The following is a 27,182-nucleotide window of genomic DNA, read 5'->3' on the forward strand; positions in this document are numbered from 1 at the left end:
AAAGAAAGGATGCTTAATCCCATCTCCCTTTTTGGACCGATAAGGAAATTCTCCAAACCTCCCAATAGTATATAAGTTTTGGGTGGTGTTAGAAATAATTGGACAATAAGAAATCTGCTTTTATTTACCCTTAACTTTTTTAGCTCAATTTGTATGTGAGCTTTTAAAACTCTTTTTAAGATCCACATCCCAAAGTCTAGCTCCTATTTTCCTGGTGTAGCCTTTTCTCCCTCCGCCCTTCCCTGGCCCTCTGTGCTTCTGCTGTACAGAAACCGTTTACACACCTCAGCCGTGCTCTCCTGCCCTCACACATGCTGTTTGCCCTCTTGGAAGAACACTTTTGCCTCCCCACTCCCTCGATTTACTGCTCTTCGTTCTTCAGATCTCAGCATGCCCATTGCTGGGTCCAGGCCACCTTCCCTCCCTCCAGGACAGGTTAGGTGCCTACTTTTGTGTTCTCATACCGCCCTCTACTTTTCTTCTTTTGATACACTGTAAGTGCTGTTTCACTTATGTCTGTCCCCACATTAGATGTGTTCCCTATTTAAGGGAGAGGTCATGGCTATATGAGTCACCTTTGCGACCTTAGCACCTAGTAGGCGCACAGACATTTTTTAAAATGAATAAATTTTAGTTTGTCATGAGGTGACTCAATTTCAGATCTCACTGTAAAAAGGTTTAGGAAAAGAGCATCCAAAGCCTGATGAAGTGATAACTTCTATTTTCCTTCCTTTGAAAGTATTCTTGATAAAGGGGAATATGCAAAATATATTGTAATATAATTGGTAGAATCTGGAACTGAGGCAACAGATGATGAAAGCAGCGTTGGTTACTTCCTCTTCCCAACTGTCACTCCCCCCCGCTGCCGCTGCTGTCGTTTTAATTCCTGGCAGTTCAGGTTTTGAGAGTCCACACTGAAAATGTTCTGTCCTCACAAAACAATGATTGGGTCTTCTTGGTTCCTAATGCTCCGGTGAGAAGCACTCTTATTTTAATTGCATTTTAATTTTTTTCTAGTCTCAAAAGAAATGTAGCAGAGACAACAGAGGCTTATTTTTTGCCAGATGACTTTAGTACAGTGTGTTCTCTTGGCGATGTGTTAAATCTATAGTATATTTCCATGTGTTCTAATGCCAGGGTTGCTGGGTTAGTCCATTTGTTCAATCAAATAGGAGTTATATTTGATCAATATCTTTGTCACTTTCCCCCACATACATGAATTTTGAGTGATTAATAGTTAGGCATAGATGGTGTGAAAGGGGCCATTTTTTCAAGCTATGTATTGAGGAAATTACACTCAAATGGCGAGTGTTTCCCTCCCCCTTCTCTTCCTTTTCACCCCTTTTCCCTCCCCATCCCCTCTCTCATCCACATCTTACTCACACCTAAGCTCCTAAGCTCTTTAACTATAGGAAATCTTTATATTAAGTTGAATGTGAAACGTTCATGATATCACTGTGCCAGAAGGATGTATCTGAAATTAGACCTGTCATTGTCTTTGAATGAAGGGCATATTTGGAAAAAAAGAATAAGGAAGGGCATATAATTAAGATATTTATCATGTACCATCCTTTGCTCTTGCCTTTTCCCCCCTAATAAAATAAAGGAGAATAAAGGGTATTGGAGAAAGGAATGCTTTTGAACAAGAGGGGATGTAGTTCAGCTGTGTATATCGTTCTAGGCCTCCAGAGCAAGATGTGCAGGTGATTTTTCAACTTTGTTGTAAGAACTTGTTTTTTGTTTCTGTGCTTTAATGTTTCTGTATAAAACAGTAGTTGATTTTCATAACTCATTGACAAATGGTTTTTAAAATCACTACTAAATTACTTCATCTGGGCTTCTGCCATACAAGATTGGAGTTATTCTTTTTTAATATTCAATGAACTGTGAAAATTGAACTCTTAATCTCCTAATGATTAAGATAAATTAAAAACATATGAGGGTAGCCTCATCCACATTTGAGCTGTAGGATGTAGTTACCTCCCTTGTGTGCAAAACTATTATTTTTTGATACCTGTGGTTTTAAGGTCTTTCATTCTGGATCATTCAGAAGACCTGAAGGAGACTAATAATGTTGATTCTTTAAATGATAACTCCCCTCTCTCTGCTGTTGGCTGCACTGCTTTGTATTCTGTCATCCAGAGGACAGTAATAATTTCAAGTACACTCCCAGCTGCCTTCCTCCTTTTTACCGTCTGGACTTGGCCAAGGTAACAACACGGCAAATTGCTTATCAGCCAAAATACACTGTATTTCAGTATTTTCCTGCATCCATCCAGTGGAAGAATTGCCATACTTCCATTTCTTGCCTCTTTTTTTGGCAAAGGGAGATTTGGAGCTCCTTAGTCCTCATTCCCAAGGTTCTTTCTTGATAAAAGCTCTGCAGGAAATTGTGTTGGCTGACCTGGAGAACATCGATATTTTTGCCATAGCTAATAATAAAGTTAATTTCATTAGTCATTGTTTTTTAAAACATCACCAGCCTAGAGCACCTACTTTGTCCTCACAATAATTCCTTAGAACCGTATTCTGCTCTATGAAAAGGAATAAATCCTATTAATATAGTTGATCTTTCCCATCTGCTGCTGTATCAGCCATAAAACACAAATTAGTATGGAATTTTTTAGTGAAAAAGACTGATTATCTGGTATGTCATGTTAAGACATGAGCAGAATGTAAGTCTTTTCCATATTAAACATCCTTTGTAGTTTCAGTAGAATTGGAGTAACTAAGGTATTAAGAGAATCTGATAAATTTTAATAATTCATGCTTTTGAAGTTTATAGACGCTGCAACTTCAGATACCAAATTTAAATGTGTTCCTAAAGCATTTTATGTGCAAAAACCATCATACAGAGTTATTATGATAGTGAAAAGTTTAAAACAGCCTAAATATTTCCAAATAAGAGATAGGTTAAACTGTGGTAGGTTTTTAAGTGGAATTTATGAAGATATTTAAATATTGCATATGAAGACAGTAGAAAAATGGCTTGGTGTAGAATCTGATGGGTAAAAAAGCAGCATAAAAATAAATGCATATCTATCCACTGTGTGAAATATTACATCAATTAAAAAGTGTATGGGAAAACTCTTGGCATGAAATACACCCTACAAAGCTATTATTGTCTGAATTTAGATTATTTTCCTTGTCTCTGTTCCTCTTCAATAATTTTTAAAACTTAGTACTCCTTACTTTAAAATTGGAATGAAAACTTACTTTGTAAACATCTATAAACCTTATTTAGGTTTGTTTTGGAAACATTTACTTTGACATAGTTATTTTGTTCATTCATTTATTAATTCACCAAGGAGTTTTTGAGTATCTGCTAGGAACATTGTTCTGGGCACTGAGGGATTAGCCATAAACAAAATAGTAAGCTCATGGAACTGTATTCTAATAGTAAATCTGGAGATGCTTAGAGGCATACCCTTAACTATTATATTAAATCCGCGTCTTTGTTGCCAACTTACTTAAAGGACTTTTCTCGATAGTAATTTAAAGGATTTTAAAAATTCCTACATATATTTTGTAGTCAGATTTTGTAGTAATATATTTTTGTAGTCATATATTTTATAACTCCTTATTAATTGAAATCATTTTATATAAATTTCCAACAATTCTTTTAGCATTTATATATGTAATGGTAGGGACCCAAAAAGTGCATATCACTTTCTTATTATTTTAACTGAGTTATTTGTTTGTGCTGAATGAGATCTTAATCCTCCCCTAATGTTTATTTTTGCTAGCTTTGAATTATGTGACTTTTCTAAATGGCTTCATTTATTCTTCCTCTGGTGTAATAAAAGACAAAGGCTGAGATGGAACACATTTTACATAGTTCTTTCACTATCTTCCCTGCTTCACCCTACACACCCTTACCCTTTCTCCCTGTTTCTCTCCTCCAGCCACAATGAACTCGGGAGTCAGTTCAGTGCACGGACAACATGTACACTTTATCTCTGGGCCTTGAACACTTAGGGTCCCTCATCACCTGCTTAAAACACCTGTATATCTTGAACTCTCAACTTGGATGTCATTTCCTCCCAGAAATCTCTCCTAACCTCCACTAGGTGGTGAAGCATTTCTTCTGTGTTCTTCCATAGAATGCTATGTTTTCTTTTTCCATCAATAACATTTAGATGATACTCTCTTTGCCTGGCTACATTAGAGTAAGATCTGTGGAAGAAGGGGCATTTCTACCTTGTTCACCATTAAATAAATAATTGTTAAATGAATGAGTGATAAATGGTAGGTATTCATCCTTCTGATGGTTGAGTAATATTCCTCTGTATATATGTACCATATCTTCTTTATCCATTCAGGAGGGCACGTGTTGCGATGAGCATTGGGTGTTATACGCAACTAATGAATAGTTGAATACTACATCAAAAACTAATGATGTACAATATGTTTGCTAATTGAATTTAAGTAAAAAAAATTTTTTTTAAATGAATGAGTGGTGATCTTTGCTAACATTAAAATAACTGCACTAGAAGGCAAACATTTAGGTTCTTAGTAGAATAATTAAATGTAACAATATACTATATTAACTTTGAAACAAACAAAACGTCCACTCAATACTTTTTCTTCCCCTGTTATCTCTCCTCTCTCTCATTTTTTGGTCTGTATTAGATGTCATCAATCTTACGGAGGAAGTGCAGTGGGTCAAAGTCAATACAAACATGAATGGCTATTATATTGTACATTATGAGGATGATGATTGGGAAGCACTAATCAAACAGCTGAAAGCAAATCCTTATGTCCTGAGTGACAAAGACCGAGCCAGTCTCATCAACAACATCTTTGAACTTGCAGGGTACGTGTGCTTGGTTTGGGTTTGTTTGTTTGTTTTTAAACAAATGTTTTGCTGAAAAGAACACTTTAGAAAAGAAATTCAAAAGAACTAGCACATGTATTGCCTGTTAGGTGTTATTTGTTTTGGATGATTGGGAAGATATAAGATATAATCCTTGCCTTCAGGGGTGTTATAATCTATATAGAAACATCCACTACAAACATAGTGAACAGTTAAATAACAAGATTTAAGTCATATCTTAAGACTTGTCCAAACCAACAAGTAGGACACATGTTTGCTGAATAAATTAAGGTAGGAGTTCAGGCTTTATTTCATGAGAGAATTCCTTTCAAATAGCATTTAGTTTAGGCATGAAGCTTAGTGCCCACCGCTGGTTTGAGTGATGGGTCTGAGAGTTGGGGCCTTCTTACTTCTGTACAGCTTGCCTCCTAACCACTCCGTGCATTACAGAGTCCCAAAACCGTGTACGGCAGTGATGTGTATAGATATCCTCTGCGTAGTAAGATTACCAACTTAGGCTGTTAATGGGTCTAGAGACACATGGAATATTCAAAAGTGTTCTTTCTGACTGTGCTTAACCTTCTTATTTTGGTTCATTTTTTATGAAGTGACCTTACATCATCTGAGACATCATTGTTTTGATTTCTCCTAAGTGGTTAATTTTTAAAATATACTCACCATAAATTCACAGTGGACGTTGCTGTAACAAGTTTGACAAATTCCCGTACAAATAATGGAATATTTTCTTTTTGATTCAAATCCTCTTTATGCCACTTGTCCTCACTTGGTAAATATAAATAATAAATAAATAAATAAATAAATAAATTAGTACTCTTCATCTTTTCCTACTTAAGACAGTGTAATACTTTTCATGAGTCGGTAGCAATTTACAGGTGACTTAGGCAATAAAATTTGAGCTCTTGTGTATCTTTCTCATGAAATGTATCTTTAACCTTGGGTCATACACATGAACTTAATCAAAGATAATAATATTTAGTCTAACTTTGCAGAATTCCACTCTAAGCTTAAATTTTAGTTCTTCAAGACTCACCATCTATTCATAAAGTTTTTCTGCATGCCTATAGAGTTCCTCTCCCTCAGCATATTGACTTTCCTGTTCTATTACCCTTTAGCCTAGGCAAGGTATCTCTTCAGAGGGCCTTTGATTTGATTGATTACCTTGGAAATGAGACCTGTACCGCACCCATCAGTGAAGCCCTGTTCCAGACCGGCCTCATCTATAACCTCCTTGAAAAGCTGGGATACATGGATCTGGCCTCAAGAGTAGTGGTAAGTCTCCCTTACTGCCAGTGTGTCTTTGTTGCTTGCCTTTAATGTTGTCATTCACAGTTCTGTTCAGCAGAGTAATAGGCTGAACAAGCAACCAGCCATGGTCCCTTTTCTTCGTTTTCCTAGTTGTGAAATCTTTACTTTGAATCATAATGACATTGCTTACCAGGAAGAGTTGATAAAAGGCTTAGCATAACATGGTCTTGTTTGAATATCAAACTAAAGACTTCTGACCCTGACATCAAAATGAGGTCACATGAAAAGAAATCTTCTCTATTCAAATCCTGGTTCATTTTATATAGTAAATGCTTGAAGTAAGTCCTTTTGCAATGTGGTGTTCCCCATTGGCTTCCAGGTGGTCATTGTGAAATGACAGTGATGTTTGTACTGAGAATATTCTGTTTTAGGAGTCCTTACTGTGACCTCTTACGGAGGGTGATGCTGGTGGATATATTTCTCTGCAAAGCACTAAAGGAATCTTGGCATTGGTGACTGCTTTACCTTTTTTAAAACCAGTTGCCTAATTAGTATTAAATTAAATACTAATCTTTCAGTTTTAAACTGTTGACAGGGTAAAGCTTGGGAGGAAGAGATGAATTCTTTGTTTCATCTTCCTCTCTGAGTCAGCACATTCTGACAATAGGTTTTGCTTTAGGGACCAGTCAGGTTTTCCAGAGACAAGGCAAAAGGCAGCTTTCAGAAAAAGGAAGAAAGTATTGAACCAAAAATTAGAATGTCTGTTAGGGTTTCGGTGTCCTCACTGGTGAAAGGAAGAGGTTGGATTACATCTTTTTTTTTTTTTTTTCTTTTAAACAACCTCCTTTCTGCTTCTTACCAGGCTGCTGCACATCTTCTGTGATGAGTTCTCCCATCACACACTATTCACAGTGGGGGGAGGCAAGGACAGCTGGTGGGCCGTATAGGGCTTGAGAAGCACCCTTCCCCCCAGGTCTCTGATCTGACCCCAAAGGAGCCACCCATAAGTGTGATGAAGTTAGATGATTTCTTTTTTTTTTTTAAGATTTATTTATTTATTTGAGAGAGTGAGAATGAGAGAGAGAGAGAGAGAGAGAGTACATGAGAGGGGGGAGGGCCAGAGGGAGAAGCAGGCTCCTCGCTGAGCAGGGAGCGCAATGCGGGACTCGATCCCGGGACTCCAGGATCATGACCTGAGCCGAAGGCAGTCTCTTAACCAACTGAGCCACCCAGGCGCCCCAAGTTAGATGATTTCTGAGGTCTTTTCTAATTGTTAAGATTTTTATCATTCTTCTGTATCAGAGGCTCTCTCTTACCATCCTTAATAAAAACCAGTGTCTTCAGAATGTGACTCAGCCCATTGTAAATACTGAGCAAACAAATGAGTGAAACACACCAGAAACATTCATTTTCAGTGCTTGTTATATTCTGAACACCATGCTTAAGTGCTTAATGTAGATTATCTCGTTTAATCCTCACACAATGCCAGACAGATATTTCTACCCCCATTGGATAAGTGGGGGGACTAAATAACTTCCACATCAGTTACATAGTAAATTACGAAGCTGAGCTTCAAACCCAGATTAGTTCCACTCTGAAGCCCAGTTTGTATTATGTTGCTGTATTTTAAATTAATTTGTATTCTAGCAATGTCATCTTTCAAAGGATACCTTTTGGTTAGAAAAATCAAGGCTGTTTCTTTGCTGCTATCATTTTTTAAAACTGAGATTATAAATTAAAACCATTTGAAAAACTTGTAGACCATGTGTTTAAGGTTTAAGATGACAGACCTACATCTAGTGCCCTTGAAAATAAAGTTGTCAACTTAATATTTGAGATTTCTTTTATATCCAAAATGTTAATAAAATTTTTTATAGTGTTTGTGTGCATTTCCAAGAAGTATGCAAATAACTTATTGGTCTCTTTAGGAGACACTTAGAATCCAACACCGACTTTGTACTGTTAGTATATGAGATTGGCCTTTTGGTAGCCACTTCAGCTACTATAGATGGACATTTGAGTTGTTTACAGTTTGGAGCTATTACAAATAGCATTTCTATGAATATTCTTATATATATCTTTGTTGCATATATGTATGCATTTCTATGGGGTATGTGTCTGGAAGTGGAATTGCTGAGTCATAACATATTTATAGTTAATACTGTACTATCAAATCGTTGTTCAACGGTGTATCAGTTTGTGCTCCATCAGCAGTGCATGAGAATTTGAGTTCTATTTTGGCTCTATATCCTTGTCAACACTTTGTATTAATAGTAATCTTTTTCCTTTTAGCCAGCCAGATGGATGCATAGTGATATTGCAATTTTGGCTTTAATTTGTATTTCCCGGGTGCCTGGGTGGTTCAGTTGGTTAAGCATCTGCCTTCTGCTCAGGTCACGATCCTGGAGTCCCAGGATCGAGTCCCACATCGGGCTCCCTGCTCAGTGGGGAGTCTGTTTTTCCCTCTGCCCCTCACCCCACTCTCTTGCTCTCTGTCTCAAATAAATAAATAAATAAAATCTTTAAAAAAACTTTGTATTTCCCTAATGACTAGGGAAGATGAATTCCTTTTGATTTGTTTATTGACCATTGGAGGTACACTTTGGTTAAGTGCCCAGGTCTTTAACGTTTTTTCTATTGGATTTTCTGCCTTTTTCTGATTGATTTGTAGAGCTCTTTATATATTCAAGATAGGAGTCCTTTGTTGCTCATGTACATTTGCAAGTATCTTCTCCCCCTCAGGCTTGCTTTTTCAGTCTCTTAATGATGTTTTTTGATTAGTGTAAATTCTTAATTTTTGTGTATGAAATCTGCCAACCCACAGGTATTCTCCTTTGTTCTCTTCTGAAAACTTTATGATTTTACCTTACACATTTAGAACTATGATCCATCTGGAATTGATTTTTGTGTATGGTATGAGTTAGACACAAAGATTCTTTTTTTTTGATATGGCCATCCAGTTGATCCAGCACCAGTGTGCTTCATTGTATACATAGATTTTTTTTACTATTGAATTTTATGATTACTTTGGAGGTTATTAGTGCTATATCAAATCAACACCATTTGGGGTAGTAATTTAGTTTCCTTTGGCTGCCATAATAAGTTAGTACAAACTTACTGTCTTAAAACAACAGAAACATATTCTCTCACAGTTCTGGAAGCTAGAAGGCCAAAATTAAGGTGTTGGCAGGGCAGATGGATTCCTTCTGAGGGAGAATCTCTTCTTGCTTTTCTCCTAGCTTCGGGTGGTTGCCAGCAGTACTTAGCATTCCTTAGCTTCTAGATGCATCACTACAATTTCTGCCTCTGTCTTGACATAACATTCTCTCTTTGTTTCTGTGTCCAAATTTCCCTGTTCTTATATATGCACCAGTCAGTAGATTTGGGCCCACCATAATTCAGTATGACCTTATCTTAAATCGATTACATCTGCAAAAACCTATTCCCAAAGAAGTTTACATTCACAGATTCTAAGCAGACATGAATGTTGGGGGGACAGTATTCAACCTAGTATAGGTAGCAATAAATAACTTTAGTACATTTCACTCATTTTTTTTTCTTTTTTTTACTATTGAAGGATCATGCTGGTAGTGAATATACTTTTAAGAGTTAGCAGAATGCTCTTGAAGCTGCCCAGCTATTTAAATTTCATGGTGGCAGAAGCCATTCTTCCCCCTGCCTCTCTCCAATAACTTTTGAGAGCCTAATGTCAGAAAGCACTTGATACTTACCTCAGGCTGTCTCTATGCTGTGAACACAGATGCTACATTTCAATCTAAGGATTTAGATCTTTTGAATATTTTCTTTCTTTGACACTCAAGTAACTCTGCGTCATCATCCCAGATGATGATTTCCAGTTTGCTGGGCAGGCATGTATTTATTAAGAACATACGTCAGGCTGGGGCCCAGGGGACGGATGCGTAGAGGACAAGGGCAGGCTTAGTTTGTGTTTGTGAGCCTACGGGCCCTTGTATTGCTGGAGGTTTTGTACACTTGATTGTTAGTTAAAAGTCAGGTTAGCGTTAGGTCATCAAGAGGGAGAAACTGTCTCTAAAATTCAGAGGGCGTTCTGGTACCATCAAAGCTCTCAAAATATAAAATCTGATACTATAGTTAGAGATGGAATGGCAGACATTTCTGAGTCCTTGGATCCAATCTTCAAATAGTATTTGTGATTAAGACTGGTGTCTAATTAATTTTTTATATTGTTGTCACCAGGACAATATATTGGTCATTTTGTTATCTAGGCTGCACATACCTATATAACACATACATCTATATCCCATTTTGTGATGTATGCTGTGGTGTTGGGGTGGATAGGGTCTGGAGGCACTTTTGAATTTTGTCAAATCGTTCACATCTGATGTTAACATCTGATCCCAGCCATATTCCTGTTTCATCACTTGCAAGTCTGTCATTCTTTTACATATGAGGGATTGGTGGGGTAAACCTTTTGCAATAAAAGCTGACACTTCACTTTTAAGAAGCTGAGTTGACCCAAGAAAGAACTCCCTGGGCATATCAGTGTAAAATTAAAGCAATAAATCAAAATGTAATACATAATATAAGTGCCACCATCTTTCCTGTCTGTTTTATTTTAAAAATCATTTTGTGTAACTGTTCTTGCATTTTATTGCATACCCAATGTTTGTAGCTTGTATAACCCATCCATTTATTTTCTCTCCCCACTTGCCGTTTTCATTTTATGAAATCAGAGGATCGGATTCTATTGTTTAATGAGTTTAAATTTAAAAAAAAAAATAGAACCATGGAAAAACAGGTTCTCTGAAGCACTTGCTTCAATAAAGAAGCACTTGTTATATGATTTATTAATATTAAAAACATAACCTGGATTACTTAATAAAAATGATAAAGTGGGAATTTTCTAAAAACAGAATTATTTTTAAAATAAAATCTTTTGCTCTGTTATCATTTGAAATATATGTAAAATCAACTCCTTGGGGATTTCATCTTAAATATTTGGTACCAGAAATAACTAGTAAAATTGCACCCTGTAACTCCAGCGGAGTAACTGCTCAGGAACTAGCCTTAGCACCTTCACGTGTCAGGCTTCCCTTGCTTCCAGTACTTTAATGGGCCATTTTTTTTTCCTGCTTGTGTCTGTATGTTTTAGTAAACTCTCACTGACATTTTTCTTCACTGAGTTTTTTTTTTTTTTAGTAGTATCTCAAGCATGTAACTCTTTTTCCTCTCATTCTCCTTTTGTTTCTACTTGACAGTTATGAGTAGCTTTGAATTTTCTTTTATCCTGTGTTCATTTGGGATGGTTCGCTATCGTGCCGCTGAGAATGTCAGGCCAGCGGCAGACAGCACGTCCAGTGCAGCCGTGTGTGTCTGTAGGATCACCTGCGTTGCTTTCATGTCCCTTGGCTTATCAGTCAGCATGGCAAGTGTTTTTCCACCTCATGTCCTCTCAATAACTCGCAGGCTTTGTTACACATTCCACAAGGTGTCTGTTCTCTATCCCATTGCTTTTGAAGCAAACAAAAGCGAGTTGACATGTTATCACAAACTCTGAGTCCTTCTCCTTGCACGGATTCCTTTTTTTCCTTCTCATAGCTCCACAGGAGACTTACTTAGAGAAGGGCTGCTGAGAAAATGGCGTCAGCAGTTTAAAACGCTCCAGCTAGGGTTCATATTAGGTATTGACAGTGGTGCTCTGGAAGAACAAGATGCTCTGTAAAGAACTTGAACTAATTTTCTGGGGCGTAGGAGTGTTACAAACCAATGAATCTAGCATATGGGTATTCACTGTGCTCTTCTTGTTGCTTTACTACGGGTCTGAAAATTTTGTAAATACATAGTTGAGGGTGGGGAAATAACTATAAACAACTCTTCTTGCCTGCACGCCCCATTTTCTTGCTAATTCGATTGGATTAACTTGTTAGATCATCACACTAGTTGATATTTTAAGTATACCTTTAATATTGCATTCAGAAACATTAAAACATCTACCTGTCAGTAAAGAAGTATATTCTTCTCTCATTGTTTTATGGATTTATGGAGTCTAAAGTCAGAAAGTCCCAACTCGCTTCTGGCAGTGGCAATAGGTGATACTTTTTGGCAGGAAAATATCTTCTCACTGAGTACACACAGAAGACAGGCTCACTACTGCAGTGCAGTCGTCAGTTCTTTCTGTGTCATGTAACTAAGAGACACCCCCTGCTCCCCGGCAATAGCAGCCGATGTGTAGTTACTGAATGGTTTCACCCAGCTGTACATGGGCCTCCTCTGTCAGTCGATATTTACTGAGTAATACCTAGGCCCTCCTATTTTCTCCTTGGGTAAACGCTGGGGGATAAAGATCTAGCCATCCTGAGTTTTCTGTGATTGTCCTAATTATTGTTAACAATTTGTCTCTGTAGACCAGGGTATCTAAATTACTTCGAAGCCAAATCCAGCAGCAGACTTGGACTGATGAAGGCTCCCCATGTGCCCGGGAGCTTCGGTCAGTCTTGCTGGAGTTTGCTTGCGTCCACGGCCTTGAGAACTGCAGTGCCACAGCCATGACGCTGTTTGATGACTGGGTGGCCTCCAACGGAACTCAAAGGTGACATGCACTTCTACTCAAATGAGCTCTCTGCCTCTTCCTTACCTTGATACCATATACTGAAACCAGGATCTTGTCATCCTGAGTGTTAACGTAGGTGATGTGTGTACTTGCATTGTCAAACAAGACTGTTTTTTCGAATTGTAGTAAAATATATAAAACATGAAGTTTATTATCTTAACATGTTTTAAGTGTACAGTTCAGTAGTGTAAGTATATTCACATTGTTGAGCAACGAATCTCCAGCACTTTTTGTCTTGCAAAACTAGAACTCCTTACCCAGACAACTCTCCGTTTTCTCCAGTCCCCAGCCCCTGGCAGCCACTGTTCTCTTTTCTGCTCTGAATACCTTATGTGAGTGAAATGTACAGTATTTGTCTTTGTCTGACTGACTTGTTTCACATGTCCTCAAGGCTCATCCATGTTGTAGCACGTGTTAGAATGTCCTTCCTCTTTAAGGCTGAATTTGTTCGTTATATACACCGTATTTTGTTTATTGCTTCATCCATTGATAGACATTTGAGTTGCTTCCACCTTTTGGCTTTTACAAATAATGCTGCTGTGAACATAGGTACACAAATACCTCTTCAAGACTCTGCTTCCGATTCTTTCGGATCTATACCTAGAAGTGATATTGCTACATCATATGGTAGATCTATTTTTAATTTTTTAAGGTACCACCATATTGTTTTCCATAGTGGTAGCACCATTTTACATTCCCACCAGTAGGGCAGAGGAGTTCCAGTTTCGTCACATCCTCACCAAGGCTTCTTGTTTTCTGCTTTTTTATAGCAGCCATCGGAATGGTTGAGAGCTGTCAAACAAGTCTCTTATAATTTAGGGCTATAACATAGCAAGTGGAGTTAGCAGTTAGTAGACGTTGTTTTTTTTTTTTTTAATTTTTATTTATTTATTTGACAGAGAGACACAGCGAGAGAGGGAACACAAGCAGGGGGAGGGGGAGGACTCTGGGACCCAGGACCCTGGGATCATGACCTGAGCTGAAGGCAGATGCTTAATGACTGAGCCACCCAGGTGCCCCAAGTAGACATGTTTTTGATGATGACTGGTTCTCTCCATGTTCCTTACTGGGCATTATGGAAATAGATTTAAGCATCAGATGAGAGTTGGGGTGGGGGATTGGGATAACCTTCTGAGGTCTTTTCCAGCTCTGAGATCTTAATAAGGCCAGAAAACTGGGCTTCTTCCCCTCTTATGACCGCTCCCCTCACACCTGCTGCTATATTTCCACCATGGAACTTTCTACACTACGTGGCAATACACTGATTTATTCTGTACATTGTGATAGCCTCTGAGTTCCTAGAGGGCAGAGACTGCTCAGTGAAGAATTACTGCATTAAGTTGAATTGATATTCTTTATAGTCACACCACCAGGGAAGTAGCAACCCACTGAATTAAATGTTTTCTTGACAATGAGTTGTAAAGACTCTTTTGTTACCTGCTCTGACTCCGCAAGCACCACTAGTCAATTCCTTGCCTTTGTATTCAGGATTTCTTTTCCTTGTTTTTCTCATATTTGTACCTTTCTTACAGCCTACCTACTGATGTCATGAGTACTGTGTTCAAGGTTGGAGCAAAAACAGAGAAAGGCTGGTCATTCCTGTTAAGCAAGTATGTCTCTATAGACTCTGAAGCAGAGAAGAATAAAATACTTGAAGCTCTTGCCAGCTCAGAGGATGTACGGAAACTTTACTGGTATGAAACCACCCAAGCAATATGATATATAGAAACCAAAAGCATAAAAACATGGTGCTCCTAGGTTTGAGGAGCTCATTTTCTCTGGGATCTCCCTCTTTCTGCCTTTCCTTGTGGGCTGGCCTTGACTTGGACGGTGTGGGGAGGAGCCCGCATGTGTTCAGCTTCGTCTCAGGGACTGGACCTGTACAGATGGGCAGGAGGTGCTTTGCCTAAAAGAGATTGGGAGATGCCAAAAATCACAGTCCCCTTCTACTTTGTGCTTAAAAACTTCTTGGTCATTTGGCATGTTGTTTTTGATTCCACAGTTCGTGCTTCATTTTCTTTTTTGGTCAAGGCATTGCTCTCTCCAAGCTATCATTTTGAAAATGCAGAGACTTCGGTACAAGATAACACGTAAAAGCCATAGGTTATACATTCATGTGAATTTGTTAGACCTTTCCTTTTTTTTTTTTCTTAAAGATTTTATTTATTTAATAGAGAGAGAGCACAAGCAGGGGGAGCAGCAGCGGGACAGGGAGAAGCAGGCTCCCAGCTGAGCAGGGAGCCCGATGTGGGGCTCGATCCCAGGACCCTGGGATCATGACCTGAGCCGAAGGCAGACGCTTGACCAACTGAGCCACCCAGGTGCCCCAGACCTTTCCTTTTTAATATCCAGCGGATGAAGAGCTAGAGATTGTAGGGTCACATGGGGTAAGAAGGGCAGTAGGTAGGGCTTCCTGGCAGGAAGAACAATCAGGGTCAGGGTAGAGGAGCTCTAAGTAACCAGGAGAAATGCGCAAGTATCTTGACAGTCAGCAGCGGGAAGGAAAGGAGAGGCACTTGGCTCTCATTGCTTCTCTTGCATAACTTTGCTCAGGTAAATCATTCTGTTCCAGAGATGTTCTTAGCACCTGCCCAGACCCACTTTCCAGAGGACGCACTGTAAATAGTCATTTTCTTTAAAGTAGTAGCCAGACTCTGACCCAAGCAAAGAGAGAAAAGTTTTTGTTGTTAAATCAATAATAATTTTGTTTTGAACTAGTAGTACACCGATAAATTCCCCGTTATGAAGTACTTAAACAGTACCTGAGGAAACGGAATGAAATGTGAAAGTCCCTCTCATATGACCCTTCACTTCCAATCTTATTCTCTTCTCTCTATTAACAGTGTCTGTCCAGGTGTGTATTTTATATATTGAACATAGGTTTCTACTCTAGCTGGTGTTCTGTAACATTCTTTGTAGTGAATGACCAGTCTTTGAGATTTGCCCTGTTCATTCATAAAGCGTATTTGCATTTGTTTCTGTGGCTACACAGTATCGCACAGTATGGCTCTATCAGAATTTATCTAATCCATCACATCTCATTGGGCATTTGGGTTTTTCCTCCCCGTAAAACTCATTCTGCATTCTTTTGGGGATATGTGTTTTCCCGCTCAAAACAGATATTGTAGCACGATAGATGAAAATTGCATTTGTTTCCATACCAGGCTTTAGTATTCATCAGCTGTGTTAACTCTGTCAATTTTACATAACCTCAGTTTCTTAAATGGTAACATGGAGATAGGTAATGATTCCCTATTTCAAGCTTTGTTGTGTCAAGAATTTAGAACATAATCTAGTACATATAAAGCCCAGTTTTTTACGAGTAGCAATATACCTATCTACTCATATCAAATAAGGTTTTTAACAACAACAACAAATCCAATCTTCAGAGTTATAATAAACTCTACCTGAATTTATTTCCTAAGTGTCCTTATTGCATCAAGAACTACTGATTATTATGTGACAGTATATTTAAGTCCTTATCTTGTTGGTGAGTTCTCCCTTCATTTAAAAAAATGACAGGTGTTCAATCTGTTGATCAATCTTAGACCAACCCAAAACTTACATGCTGTGAATTGCTTCAGAACCTTAATTAGGAGACCAGCACTGATTTTAAGTTCAGTGATCACTTCATGACAAATACTAATTTTGGAAACTAAATCTGCTTTGCTTTTCAGGTTAATGAAAAATAGCCTCAGTGGAGATATCATCCGAACACAAAAGCTGTCATTCATCATTAGAACAGTTGGCCGACATTTTCCTGGACACTTGTTGGCATGGGATTTTGTCAAAGAGAACTGGAACAAGCTTGTACAGAAGTGAGTTTCTCAGATAACTACTAATTTTTAGTATTCTCCCGTTCTTCATTTGAAACTGTTTCCAATGTTGTGTTGATTCACAGGATTTAAGATCTGCTATGAGAGGAAAAATGTTTCAGTGACAGTTTAACTGAAACACCCAGAAATTTTCACCCTTGTAAATGTAATCCCATAACATGAGTCGTTTGACCGTGGTGCTCCATTCGGGTACTCATTACGCCCAGCCATGCTTGACACTTAGGTCACTTCACTTCACCTGGCCATGGACTGTTTCAGAATAGCTGTTCAGTTATGTGTGTTGAAAAATACCTCGTCATTGCCAAGGGATTGGAGAGGAACTCACACCCGCCCAGACAGCACACGGAGGACTTTTTTGCTTTCAAAACAGTAATGGCATTTCTGGGGGTAAGGTGTGATTTTTGAATTGATTAAATGAATTCATAATTTATCTGGGTATCCATAACTCCTGCTTCTTTCTGCCACCTTTCCTTCCCACTGGTAGTGAGAGGGCATGTGCGGTTATTTCTGATTTACTGAGCTTCATTACCCAGGAGCAGGACTCCCAGTCCGCCTTTGGCCTGTGTAATGTACAGTCAAGTAATTCCTTTGCATTCAGGACATTTGCTTCTCAAAAACTGCCTCATGTTTTTGCTCTTTTTGCTCTTAAATTTTTGTTTCTTCAGGTTTCATCTGGGGTCCTATACCATACAAAGTATTGTTGCTGGGTCGACACACCTGTTTTCAACAAAGGCGCATTTGTCTGAGGTTGGTTGTATAAAATGTTAGCAGGGAGGTTGGGTCACCCTTTCCCCGTAGGCTGCTCAGTCTAAGTCAGACAGTGCCTTGTCATGCCAGTTTCTGCCCCTTCTCTCTGTCGGCTGTGGTCAGTGCCAGCGATTCTGCCCTGGGATTATTGCTTAAGGGGGGATACTCAGCAATGAAGACAAATTCTGATGAGGAAGAATTCTGATTCCATTCTCAACAGTATTCCCTCGTCTGCCTGATACAAATCAGTTTTTGAATTGAGACCAGCATATGCCAACTCTCTTTTTAAGTGGTAATAAAATGGTTTTGAAGAATTCCATTCCAAGGGTAGAACTGGGCATTAATTCTAACTTTAGACTACTTCATTTACTGTTATTTGGCTTTTTTTTTTTCCATTCTAAACTGGAAAAATTCATCCTTGTGGGCATAAGGGGAATTCATTGTTAAAATTACTTCAGATTTCACCATGTGTGATCAGGAACTTGATGTAAATACTTTGAATATTAAAGTACTTGGGGGCGCCTGGGTGGCTCAGTGGGTTAAGCGTCTGCCTTTGGCTCAGGTCATGATCCTGGGGTCCTGGGATTGAGTCCCATGTCAGGCTTCCTGCTCAGCGGGGAGCCTGCTTCTCCCTCTCCCTGCTCCCCCGCTTTGCTCTTACTCTCTCTTGCTATCTCTCTTTCTCAAATAAATAAATAAAATCTTAAAAAAAAATTAAAAATAAATAAATAAAGTCCTTCTTGTCTGTACTTCTTCTAAGACCTCAGCATAGCCATGACTCAGTTAAAGCTTATCTGAAAAGGATACCCAGAGTTACCTGTGATTTACTGTTCTTCTTTTGAAATACTTCTGTGTGCAACTTACAGGTCCAGGCGTTCTTTGAAAATCAGTCAGAGGCAACCTTTCGCCTTCGCTGTGTCCAGGAGGCTTTGGAAGTCATCCAGTTGAATATCCGATGGATGGAGAAGAACCTCAAAACTCTGACGTGGTGGCTCTAGCATGCACAGCTGCGCCCCATTTTGTCGCCCATTCAGAGAGCTAGTTAACATGGGCTCTGCTGCTTTAGCAAAAAGCCAAGGTGAAGCCAGAATCGCTGCCGAGTTGTTGGCGCTCTTAGGAGTTCTAGTTCGCTCAGGGCCCGTCTGTATTTTTCATCTGTCTTTCTCGAATTGTCTTTGGGCAGTATGTAGTTATTTATTACAAAATTATATTCACCTGTATGCCAACATCTACAAAAACAGTAATTTTTCTACTTTGAAGATACGCAAATGGGGGAAAAACATCTGTTTTGGCATTCTGTTCTGTTTCTCAGTATCCGGAAAGTACTGGCACAGTGCAACAAGGAAGGATCTACCGTGGGAGCCGTCATCCTTGCAGGCGCTGCTTTGTCAGCCATTTGTTGCTTCTTAGTGGTAGACGATAGATGTTACTTGAATGTAGTACAAAACTTAGCTTCAAAAGCTATGACAATGAAGTCGACGAATCCTACAGCTGTTAGAAAACCGATCTCAGGTGTGCAGATCTACTTTGGTTTGAGGTTTTGATTAATCCTTTATTTTCTGAAACAAAGTTTAAGTAAGATCTATAACTTATATTTTTTTTCTGCAGGGCAGCCAGGTGCTACAGAATTTTTAAATTTTTGTTGTACTGAAAAGCTAAGTAACAAGGACAAAAGATTAAATTTTCCAAATAGGTAATACTTATTTTTTCATCTTTTAGGAAACTGTTTCAAACTGAGTTAGCTTTAATTATAATTATTTTATTTATGAATTCCAGTATTCTCCAAATCTATACACCTTTATCACTCCCTGCCATAGGTACATCTTACGTTATAGAGGAATATGTCTACACTTATGGCAAGCATTTTGTTAATACTGTTGTCTTTTATCATGACTATCACTGTTACTAGAATTAGTTTAGGTTGCCTTTGACATTACCTGATCATAGACACTTTCTCTGTGAGTCATACTCGTGTAGATTTTCATGTTATATGGTAGCATATATTAGAAGCATATTTTAAAATAGGGTCTTTGAGAAATTGAACATTTTTATTTGAAGTTCACCATAGTACCTTAAAGGAATAAAGAGAATGTGGGATAGGAGTAACTTGATTCAGATTTAATATGGTGGGCTTTGAATTTTTTCTACTATCAAAATAGTACTTTTCTTTAGTTGAAAAATCAGTGGGTTTTGTTTGTTTTATTTTGTTTTTATCATGGCCAAAGTAACTGATTAAAAGGAATGGCCAAGGAAAGAAAGAAAGAAAAGGGAAGATTTCTAAAACTGTATTGCATTTTCACTCCTTGTAAAGGAGAAATACTGTACTTGAATTTTTTGAGCTATGCAGACTTAATATCTAGATTGTTGAGTTTCTTTGATTCTTAGGGGAAAAGCTTTCTTCCTAATAACTGAGTACTTTATATTTTCTTTGAAAACATCTTCTGTGTACATAAAAAGGGTAGATACCCATTTGTGAGCACTTAAAACACTCCAGAGAATCAATTGGAAAGGTCACCTTTTTTAAGTTAGCAGGTATACAGTGAAAATATGTGAGATGGTGTATAAAATTATATTTTACTTTATGAAAGTATTTTTATATAACAAAATTTAAAATGCTGGCAAGCTAAAAGGTGGCTTTCTTTAATCCTAGTGTGTTTTCCCCCAATTTAGTCTTTTCTAAACATTTACCTCTGGTTCAGAGTACAAACTATTATATCCTGAGACTCACAGAATCCGCTAAAGACGTCTTATTGAAACTGGGGTGATTGTAAGTCTTTATTCCTCTTGTGCTTTAGCAGATGAATGATACTTTAGTTGATATTGGAAGTTAGTGTGTTTTTATATTTTTAGAGTGGGGAAAAATACTAAACTTTTGAGGGGTTTTTTGGTTGCTGGTTTTTTACCATGTTATATTACTGAATTCCACTTTGATACGGAGTTTAAATTTTGCTACTTCTCAACATCCGTTAAGATTTTTCAGTTATACCTGCCCATCTTTACATTGCTCCTGTAATGTATGTTAACTCTGCATATGGCAAATCTTGTCTTGAATTATATCATTTTTCCTGAGTGTGTGTGTGTGTGTGTGTGTGTGTGTGTGTATGTGTGTGTGGGGGCAGAGGGTAATGTTTAAGTAAATCCTTATCAAATCATGGGCTAAAAATAGAGGTAACTTGGAATTCATTGCTTTCTTTGTACTCACAACCTGTTCATTCCCATGATACCGGATCCCTGCTGGTTATCGTTCTATTTGTAGGCCTCACCTCAAGTATTTGTAGTTTTAGTAGCCCTCACATCACATTTTCCCACAGAGTTCCGTAATTTTCAAGTCAAGCTAACCCATCTCTATGGCACTTCCAAAAACGAACTCTTGAGTCAGGAAGATAAGTCTATGTAATAGATAGGACATGTGACATGAGGCATAACTGTAGCTTTTGAAGTTTTACCACCCCCCCCCACTTTGTCTTAGCCACGGTGTCTCTGAGAACTCCCATGTATATTCCTGCAGTCATAGCGCTTGGTCATGTGCGCCCACAGATCCGTGACGCCGCCAAGTATTAACGTTCATGGCAGAGACATGAGCTGCTTGAACGTAGTAGAAGAGGCACATTATGCTGGATGATTAAGAAAGGTAAAATTGGAAATTTAGAATTGTAGAAGAAAGACTTGTGCTTTGGAGGTCTGGAAGTAGAAATCTAAGGCGTTTGGTTTGTTAACAGCAAGAGATTGGGTACATTAAACTGCAGGTAATGTCGGGTCCCACCCCAAGCTTGGGCCTTCCTCCAGGGCATTGTTTGCTATAAATCCCTGTGAGTGAAACTGTGTTGCCATTGTGTGAGTGCTCCTGAACTTTCCTACCATTTTACCATCCCAGGTTCTGCTTAATTCTAATACTCTTTGCCTTTCAGGTTTTCCTTTTATCGTACGTTAGCCTCTGTAGGAACAAAAGAGCTGTCAGAAGAGTTCTGGGTATGTAGAGGCTCGGGGGCTGCGTCAGTCTCCCTGGGACCAGAACAGAGTCCTTTCTGAATATTGGAAAGTAAGGAATGAAAGTTCAGTGCTGAGTTTGTCGGATTACTGGTAGCCCGTTACTGAGTTGCATTTTAAGAGGCTACGCAAACTAAATCACCTGGAACAGTAATGTGTGGTTGGATTGCCGAGTATTCAGGTAACCCCCGTTCATTTCATGGGACTGCAGAGAAGGTGTATGAGCTCAGGACACGTATCATCACCGAGGTCAGCATCTCCTGGGCGGAGTTTGCAAAATGAGATCTGAATTTCGTAGGTATGATAGAGCTCTTTTTCTCCCCTTTGCCTTTGTCGTTTGGTTTTTATTGGAATGATTTCTCTTTCTAAAGAGCTTCTTCTCTTCCCCCTCTGACACTCCCATTTGTACTTAAAAAAACAAACAAACAAACAAACTAATGTGTGTATTTTTGCTATTTTTTTGCATTCTTTTATTTTGTGCTTTTTTCTCTGCGCCGGCAGGAAGTCCTGAATGAAAAGTGGGAGTCCACATGTAGGATCAATCTCCTGACCGCCCTTTCCCTTCTGGCCTGCGCGTGCGATACATTGTAGAATAGTTGATTGATGTCTTTGAGTGGCTCTTGGCGGGGGAGGGGCTATATACTTTTTAAATGTACATGTGTGGTTTTGATCTATTTTTATTTTCTTTCATTTTGTATACTTGCTTCTGATAAAGAGTGAGACACCGTCCTGTGGAAATCTCTTCTGCCCTTCCCGTTATTGCCTGTGTGGGCAACAGCTGCAGAGTAGTTATTTGATGTCTCTCTTTTGGAAGTTGACGGTGATACTGGGGGGAGAGCAGAGTATGTTCTTTTTAAAATGTGTACAAAATGGTTTTGCTGCTATTTTGTGGGTGTTATTTCACTTTGCACTTCATTCATCTTTCTCATGGGTGCGTAGATATCTAATGAACTGTGGCGGTCCAGAAGTATGACAGATGTCCCGTGCACCCCTCCCCTTGTTGCTAACAACTAATAGAGTGGTTGTAGTTGCTCTTGTCGGGATCTCGTCTTGTGGGGTGGGAACAGATGTGTGCATATATGTGTTATGCTCCTTTTTTAATGTTTCCATTTTATATGTGTTCCTTTGCATGTGTGCATACATACTTAGTGAAAATTGAGGTTCAGAGTATGACAGATTTCCTGTTTGCCCTATTCCTTATTGCCTCCTTGGGTTTTGTGTTGTGGGGTGGGAGAAAGTAGGGTATGTACTTAGTGTATATGAATAGACTTCCTACTACTTTGTATTCCTTATTCATTTCGTACTGTATCCTCCTCAGAGGACGTCAGAGTACCCGATGGGACGTGGAGGTCCGGGTGTATGACAATCTCTTCTCGTCCCCTCCCCTTACTGCCCGTGTGGGCAATGGCTAGTAGAGTAGTTGTTGGAGTGGGCTTGTGGCGGGGGGGGATGCGGGGTTGGGGGAAGGGATGTGTACATGCTGTATATACCTGTTTTTACTACCAAGATGTGTTATTTCATTGGGTCCCCTGACTGGAAGTTACCCAGTGAGCCGTGGAGGTCCGGATGTATGACAATCTCCTCTGGTCCCCTCCCCTTACTGCCCGTGTGGGCAGTGACTAGTAGAGTAGATACTTAGTTTCGGGGTTCTTTTGTAGGTTTGGGGTTAACGATTTTTAAATATATATATATATATATATATATATATATCTCCATGTTTTTACTTCCTTATTATAGTATTTCACCGGATAGCCAGTCCTTCACTTGGACACGTAGGTTCGTAATGAACCATGGAGTTCCAGATGTATAGCAATCTCCTCTTCTCCCTTTCCCTTTTTATCTATGTATGGCAATAATTTTCAAGTGGTTTGGGTTTTTTGAAGTCTTGGGGGGTGGGAAAGGACTAAGGGCAGGATATATACTTTTGAAAACCGTATGTACAGTGTTTGTTACTATATTGTGTTACTCCATTTTGTACCCCATCCCTTCCTTGGACATGGAGGTACCCGATGAGACGTGGAGGTCCGGATGTATGACCATCTCCTCCGGTCCCCTCCCCTTACTGCCCAAGTGGGCAATAGTTTTAGAGTAGTTCTAGATTAATTTTTTTACTCCACCCCTCCCTCCCCTGGGAGGATGGGGGATATGTACTTTTTAAAATGTATATAAATATTTTTGTTCCTTTTTTCTGTTACTACATTTTGTACCTAGATCTTTCCATGGATATTTAGGTACATGATGAAAATTAAGGTTCATTCTATGAAAAAAATCTCCTCTTCTCCCCTTCCCTTATTGCCTGACTGGGCAATGACTAGCGGCGCAGTTGTTTAGAGGGGGTTTTTTGGCAGGGTGGTGGGGGGATTTCTGGGTTTACATTTTTAAAAATGTATATAAATGTCTGCTGTGGTGTTGTTGTTGTTCTGCGCTTTTCCTTTGAACTGATTTTTTTTTGTTTGGATTTGTAGATGTGCAGTGTAGTGCAGAGGCCCAGCTCCAGAGGCGTGATAAACCGTTTCTCTCTTCCCCTGTAGCCTGTGCACGATTGTATGAGAGTACTGTAGGACTTGGTGTTTGTTGTGTTTGAAGTTCTTAATGCGGAATGGGCTTATTAGGTAAGTTAGGTGATTTTTTAAATGTATATAAATGTTTCTGCCTCTTTTTGGCATTCGCTTCATTTTGAATCTAGTCCTTTGCATGACTGTTAAGGTACTTACTGAAAGTTGAGATTGATTCTATGAAAAATCTCCCCTATTCCCTTCCCTCATTGCCTGGCGGGCAGTGGTAGAAGAATAGATGTTTAGTTTCTTTTTTTGGAGGGGTGGGGGTGGGAGAATTCTGAGTGAGTGAGGGACAGAGTGTGTGTGTGTGTGTGTGTGTGTGTGTGTGTGTGTGTGTGTGTGTGTGCGCGTGCGCGTGCACGCGTGCGTGTAAAATTTTTTTTAATGTATATAAATGTTTGCTACGTTTTGTGTGTTATTTCACTTAGTACTCAGTCCTTTGCGGGGACTTGTAGGTACATAATGAAACATGGAGGTCCATACGTATGATAAATCTCCTCTGCGTCCCTTCCCTCACTGCCTGCATGGGCAATAGTTTTATAATTTGGGGTAGTTTTTTTAAGGGGGAGAGATGATTTGGGTGGGTCATGGGGAGGGGAAAAGGGCAGGGTATGAACTTTTAAAAACTGTGTATCAGTGTTTTCCTATTATTGATTTTGTGCCTAGTCTTGGCATGATGTATAGGTACCAGAGGAAAATGGAGGATCAGTGTATGACAAATCTCCCCTTCTCCCCTTTCCCTTATTGCCTGTGTTGGCAATAGTGAGTAGAAGAGTTGTGTGTTGTTTATTTACTTGGGTTTTTTTGGAGGGGTTTATGTTTGTGGCAGGGGAATATTCTTAATACATATGAATATGGGTGGGGCTTTTTTTGTTTCATTTTGTATTTAGTTCCTTGCATGGCTATCTATATTGGAACCTAATGAAAATTGAGTTGCATAAATTGACAGATCGCTTCTTCCTGTCCCACATATTTCCTCATTTAGCAGTGCCTAGTATAGTTGTTGTTTTGTGGTTATTTTGTTTTATTCCTAGAATATATGCCTTTAAAAATGTAAATATATATAAGCACGTAACTAATCTGCTTCTTCTTTTTTTTCATTATTTCTCATTAATACGTAGTCCCTTTCAGGGCTCTGCATGGATCTAACAAAAATCAGGTCCCATCAAATCCCTGCCATCTGACTTGAAAGGCATTGGGGTGGTGTAACTCATGGCAACAGGTATATAGAAAATAAGTTGGGAGAAGACACTTGGATCTGGTTGACTTATGAAAGCTAATCAGATTCAGCATTTCTTATGCTGATTCAAACAGAAGGAAATGGTGAAAAGGGGCCTGTGCTTTGGAGATTCCAGACAGGCAAGAGGACAGTACTAAGGAAAAAGTAGTTTTAAAGATCATTGCTGATTAATCTTTCCATAACTGGTAAGCCAGTGAAAGTGCTGCCTAGATCTTACATGAAGACCCTTGAGAGTAGCTTCTTTTGGGGGCCTGGAATTCTGACTTATCTCCAGAAGGCTCCTGCAGTTCCATCGATAGCATATTCTTATATAACTGATAGAACTTATTTTGATTTTTGGAATGAATGTTTTGAGTTATTGCCATAGGTTCTAGTGAATAAGAACATGGGCCCCAAAATCATTCCATAAAGAATTGGGAGGCAGGCCCTCTTTCAGCGCCCGTCTGTGATCGGGCAAGTTGGCCCTTCCCTACCCAGAGCTCTTCTGAGTGGCTGCTTCACTCTCCTCAGTTCTCCATTAGCTGGACCATTCCTGTTTTTTTTTTCTTTTTTCTTTTTGTCTTCGGTGCCTGCAATATTAGATGTTATCCTCACGTACACTTAAAAATGTAAGCTAGTGTTGCCTCATCAGCTGTATGTTTTTGCATGCATTTCATACATCCAGACTTGCATGTTCATGTTCAGCATTCTTGAATCGTACTGACTTTTCATTCACCACATGGTAAATGTTAGGACTCCACGTTTGTCTGTATCAAAGAAAATGCATGTGTAAAATCCCTCACTCCCTCCCTGCCTCTCTTCCTCCCTTCCTTTTTTCCTTCAAGCTTCTGAGCAATCTTTGTTTGTTCTGCAGTTTATAATGAATATAATGCTGAAGATTTGCCATATTATTTTATTATATGTGTATTTTTAGAAACATTGATAGGATTCCTAGAACACTGGCAGAGATGTCATTTACCATATCAAACTGTCAGATTCTAGTGTTCAAAAATTAGCCTATACTTGGCTGTTACTTATACCTGCTGCTGTAGAAAAAATAAAAATTTGTTCATGACACATATAACTTTGATCATAAATAAGCGAGAAAGGGGCACCTTTTTGGAATTAGTCATGGTAGTCATTAGTGATATTTCTGAACAGTTCTTAATTTGAAATATTTCAAAGAAGTAAAGGTCATGGCTTTGCTGAATGAAATGCTCCAGAAGTTGAAATGTATAAACCATCAGTACAATAATACACTTGTGTGTGTGTGTGTGTGTGTGTGTGTATACAGATATATATATAAAATGAGAATTACCACATAATTGGAGCATTTGCATTATCAGCAAACTCACACTGAGACAAACCTTAGTCTTATAGCCGTCTTGATTAAAGCCAAGTGTTCCACGTTGCTATGAAGAGTAATCTCTTTCAAACACTTTGAAAAGTAATTACTTGGAAGCTTGTAGAGATACTACATTTTTGTATTTAAACACCTATGCAGATCTCCAATTCTTTGAATCTGAGCTTGTGGGTGGAATTCTAAATTTGTATCATAATCTGTCTTTTGTGGAAAATTTTGAAAATGGTATGTATAATATATATATGCAAATTGTGTTGTGTCACTTGGAAAGGGAAAAGGCTTATTTTTCTTTATATTTCTGATAACTTGTTTTGCATATGACCAGCACTGACTGAAAGGCATGTGTAATTGCAAACACTGTTGCTTTTTTTTTTGTGAAATGAAAATAAAATTATTTAAATATAAATATTGTGTGGCCTATTTGGATGAAAGAAAAATTACGTATGTAAAATGAATGACCATACTCATTGTCTTGCATGATTTTTTTTCTGCCCCACTAGTACCCCAGTATCTATACTGCCTGTAACTCAAGGTTTCTCAAATTCACAGTTGCTAGGAGCATCCTCAGCCTCTAATGCAAATAGCAAATACAAACTAATGGCAATTCCACTGTGACAATGAAAAATGCCTCTGGACATGGCCATTGCCAAATTTCTCCTGTGATGGGGTGGGGATTAAAACTTTCAGTGGGTGCTTGGAGCAGGGGGCTCAGTAACAGTTACAGGACTCTGTCTAGGGCAATTATTTACTTTTTAGACTGAATTGCTTATAAATGCTCAGTACCAGTTGATACCGTAA

At 38.8% G+C, this 27,182-nt stretch overlaps 1 protein-coding gene across 3 annotated transcripts in view; it reads left to right on the forward strand.

The window, feature by feature from the left end:
• Nucleotides 1-26,783, forward strand: part of LOC113929649 (leucyl and cystinyl aminopeptidase) — an 88,918-nt gene extending 62,135 nt beyond the window's left edge. For 2 of the 3 annotated variants that reach the window (XM_027606698.2, XM_027606697.2), the window contains 7 exons: nucleotides 4,633-4,816; nucleotides 5,950-6,106; nucleotides 12,469-12,653; nucleotides 14,207-14,368; nucleotides 16,352-16,492; nucleotides 17,176-17,257; nucleotides 18,124-26,783. In XM_027606698.2, the coding sequence (XP_027462499.2) occupies nucleotides 4,633-4,816; nucleotides 5,950-6,106; nucleotides 12,469-12,653; nucleotides 14,207-14,368; nucleotides 16,352-16,492; nucleotides 17,176-17,257; nucleotides 18,124-18,255 (1,043 nt within the window). In that variant the 3' untranslated portion in view covers nucleotides 18,256-26,783. The remainder of the gene's footprint in view (nucleotides 1-4,632; nucleotides 4,817-5,949; nucleotides 6,107-12,468; nucleotides 12,654-14,206; nucleotides 14,369-16,351; nucleotides 16,493-17,175; nucleotides 17,258-18,123) is intronic. The other variant, XM_027606696.2, reaches the window with a different exon arrangement.
• Nucleotides 26,784-27,182: the final 399 nt, after the last annotated feature.

The sequence above is a fragment of the Zalophus californianus genome, chromosome 5 (genome assembly GCF_009762305.2).
Source record: "Zalophus californianus isolate mZalCal1 chromosome 5, mZalCal1.pri.v2, whole genome shotgun sequence".
NCBI classification, from domain to species: Eukaryota; Metazoa; Chordata; class Mammalia; order Carnivora; family Otariidae; genus Zalophus; species Zalophus californianus.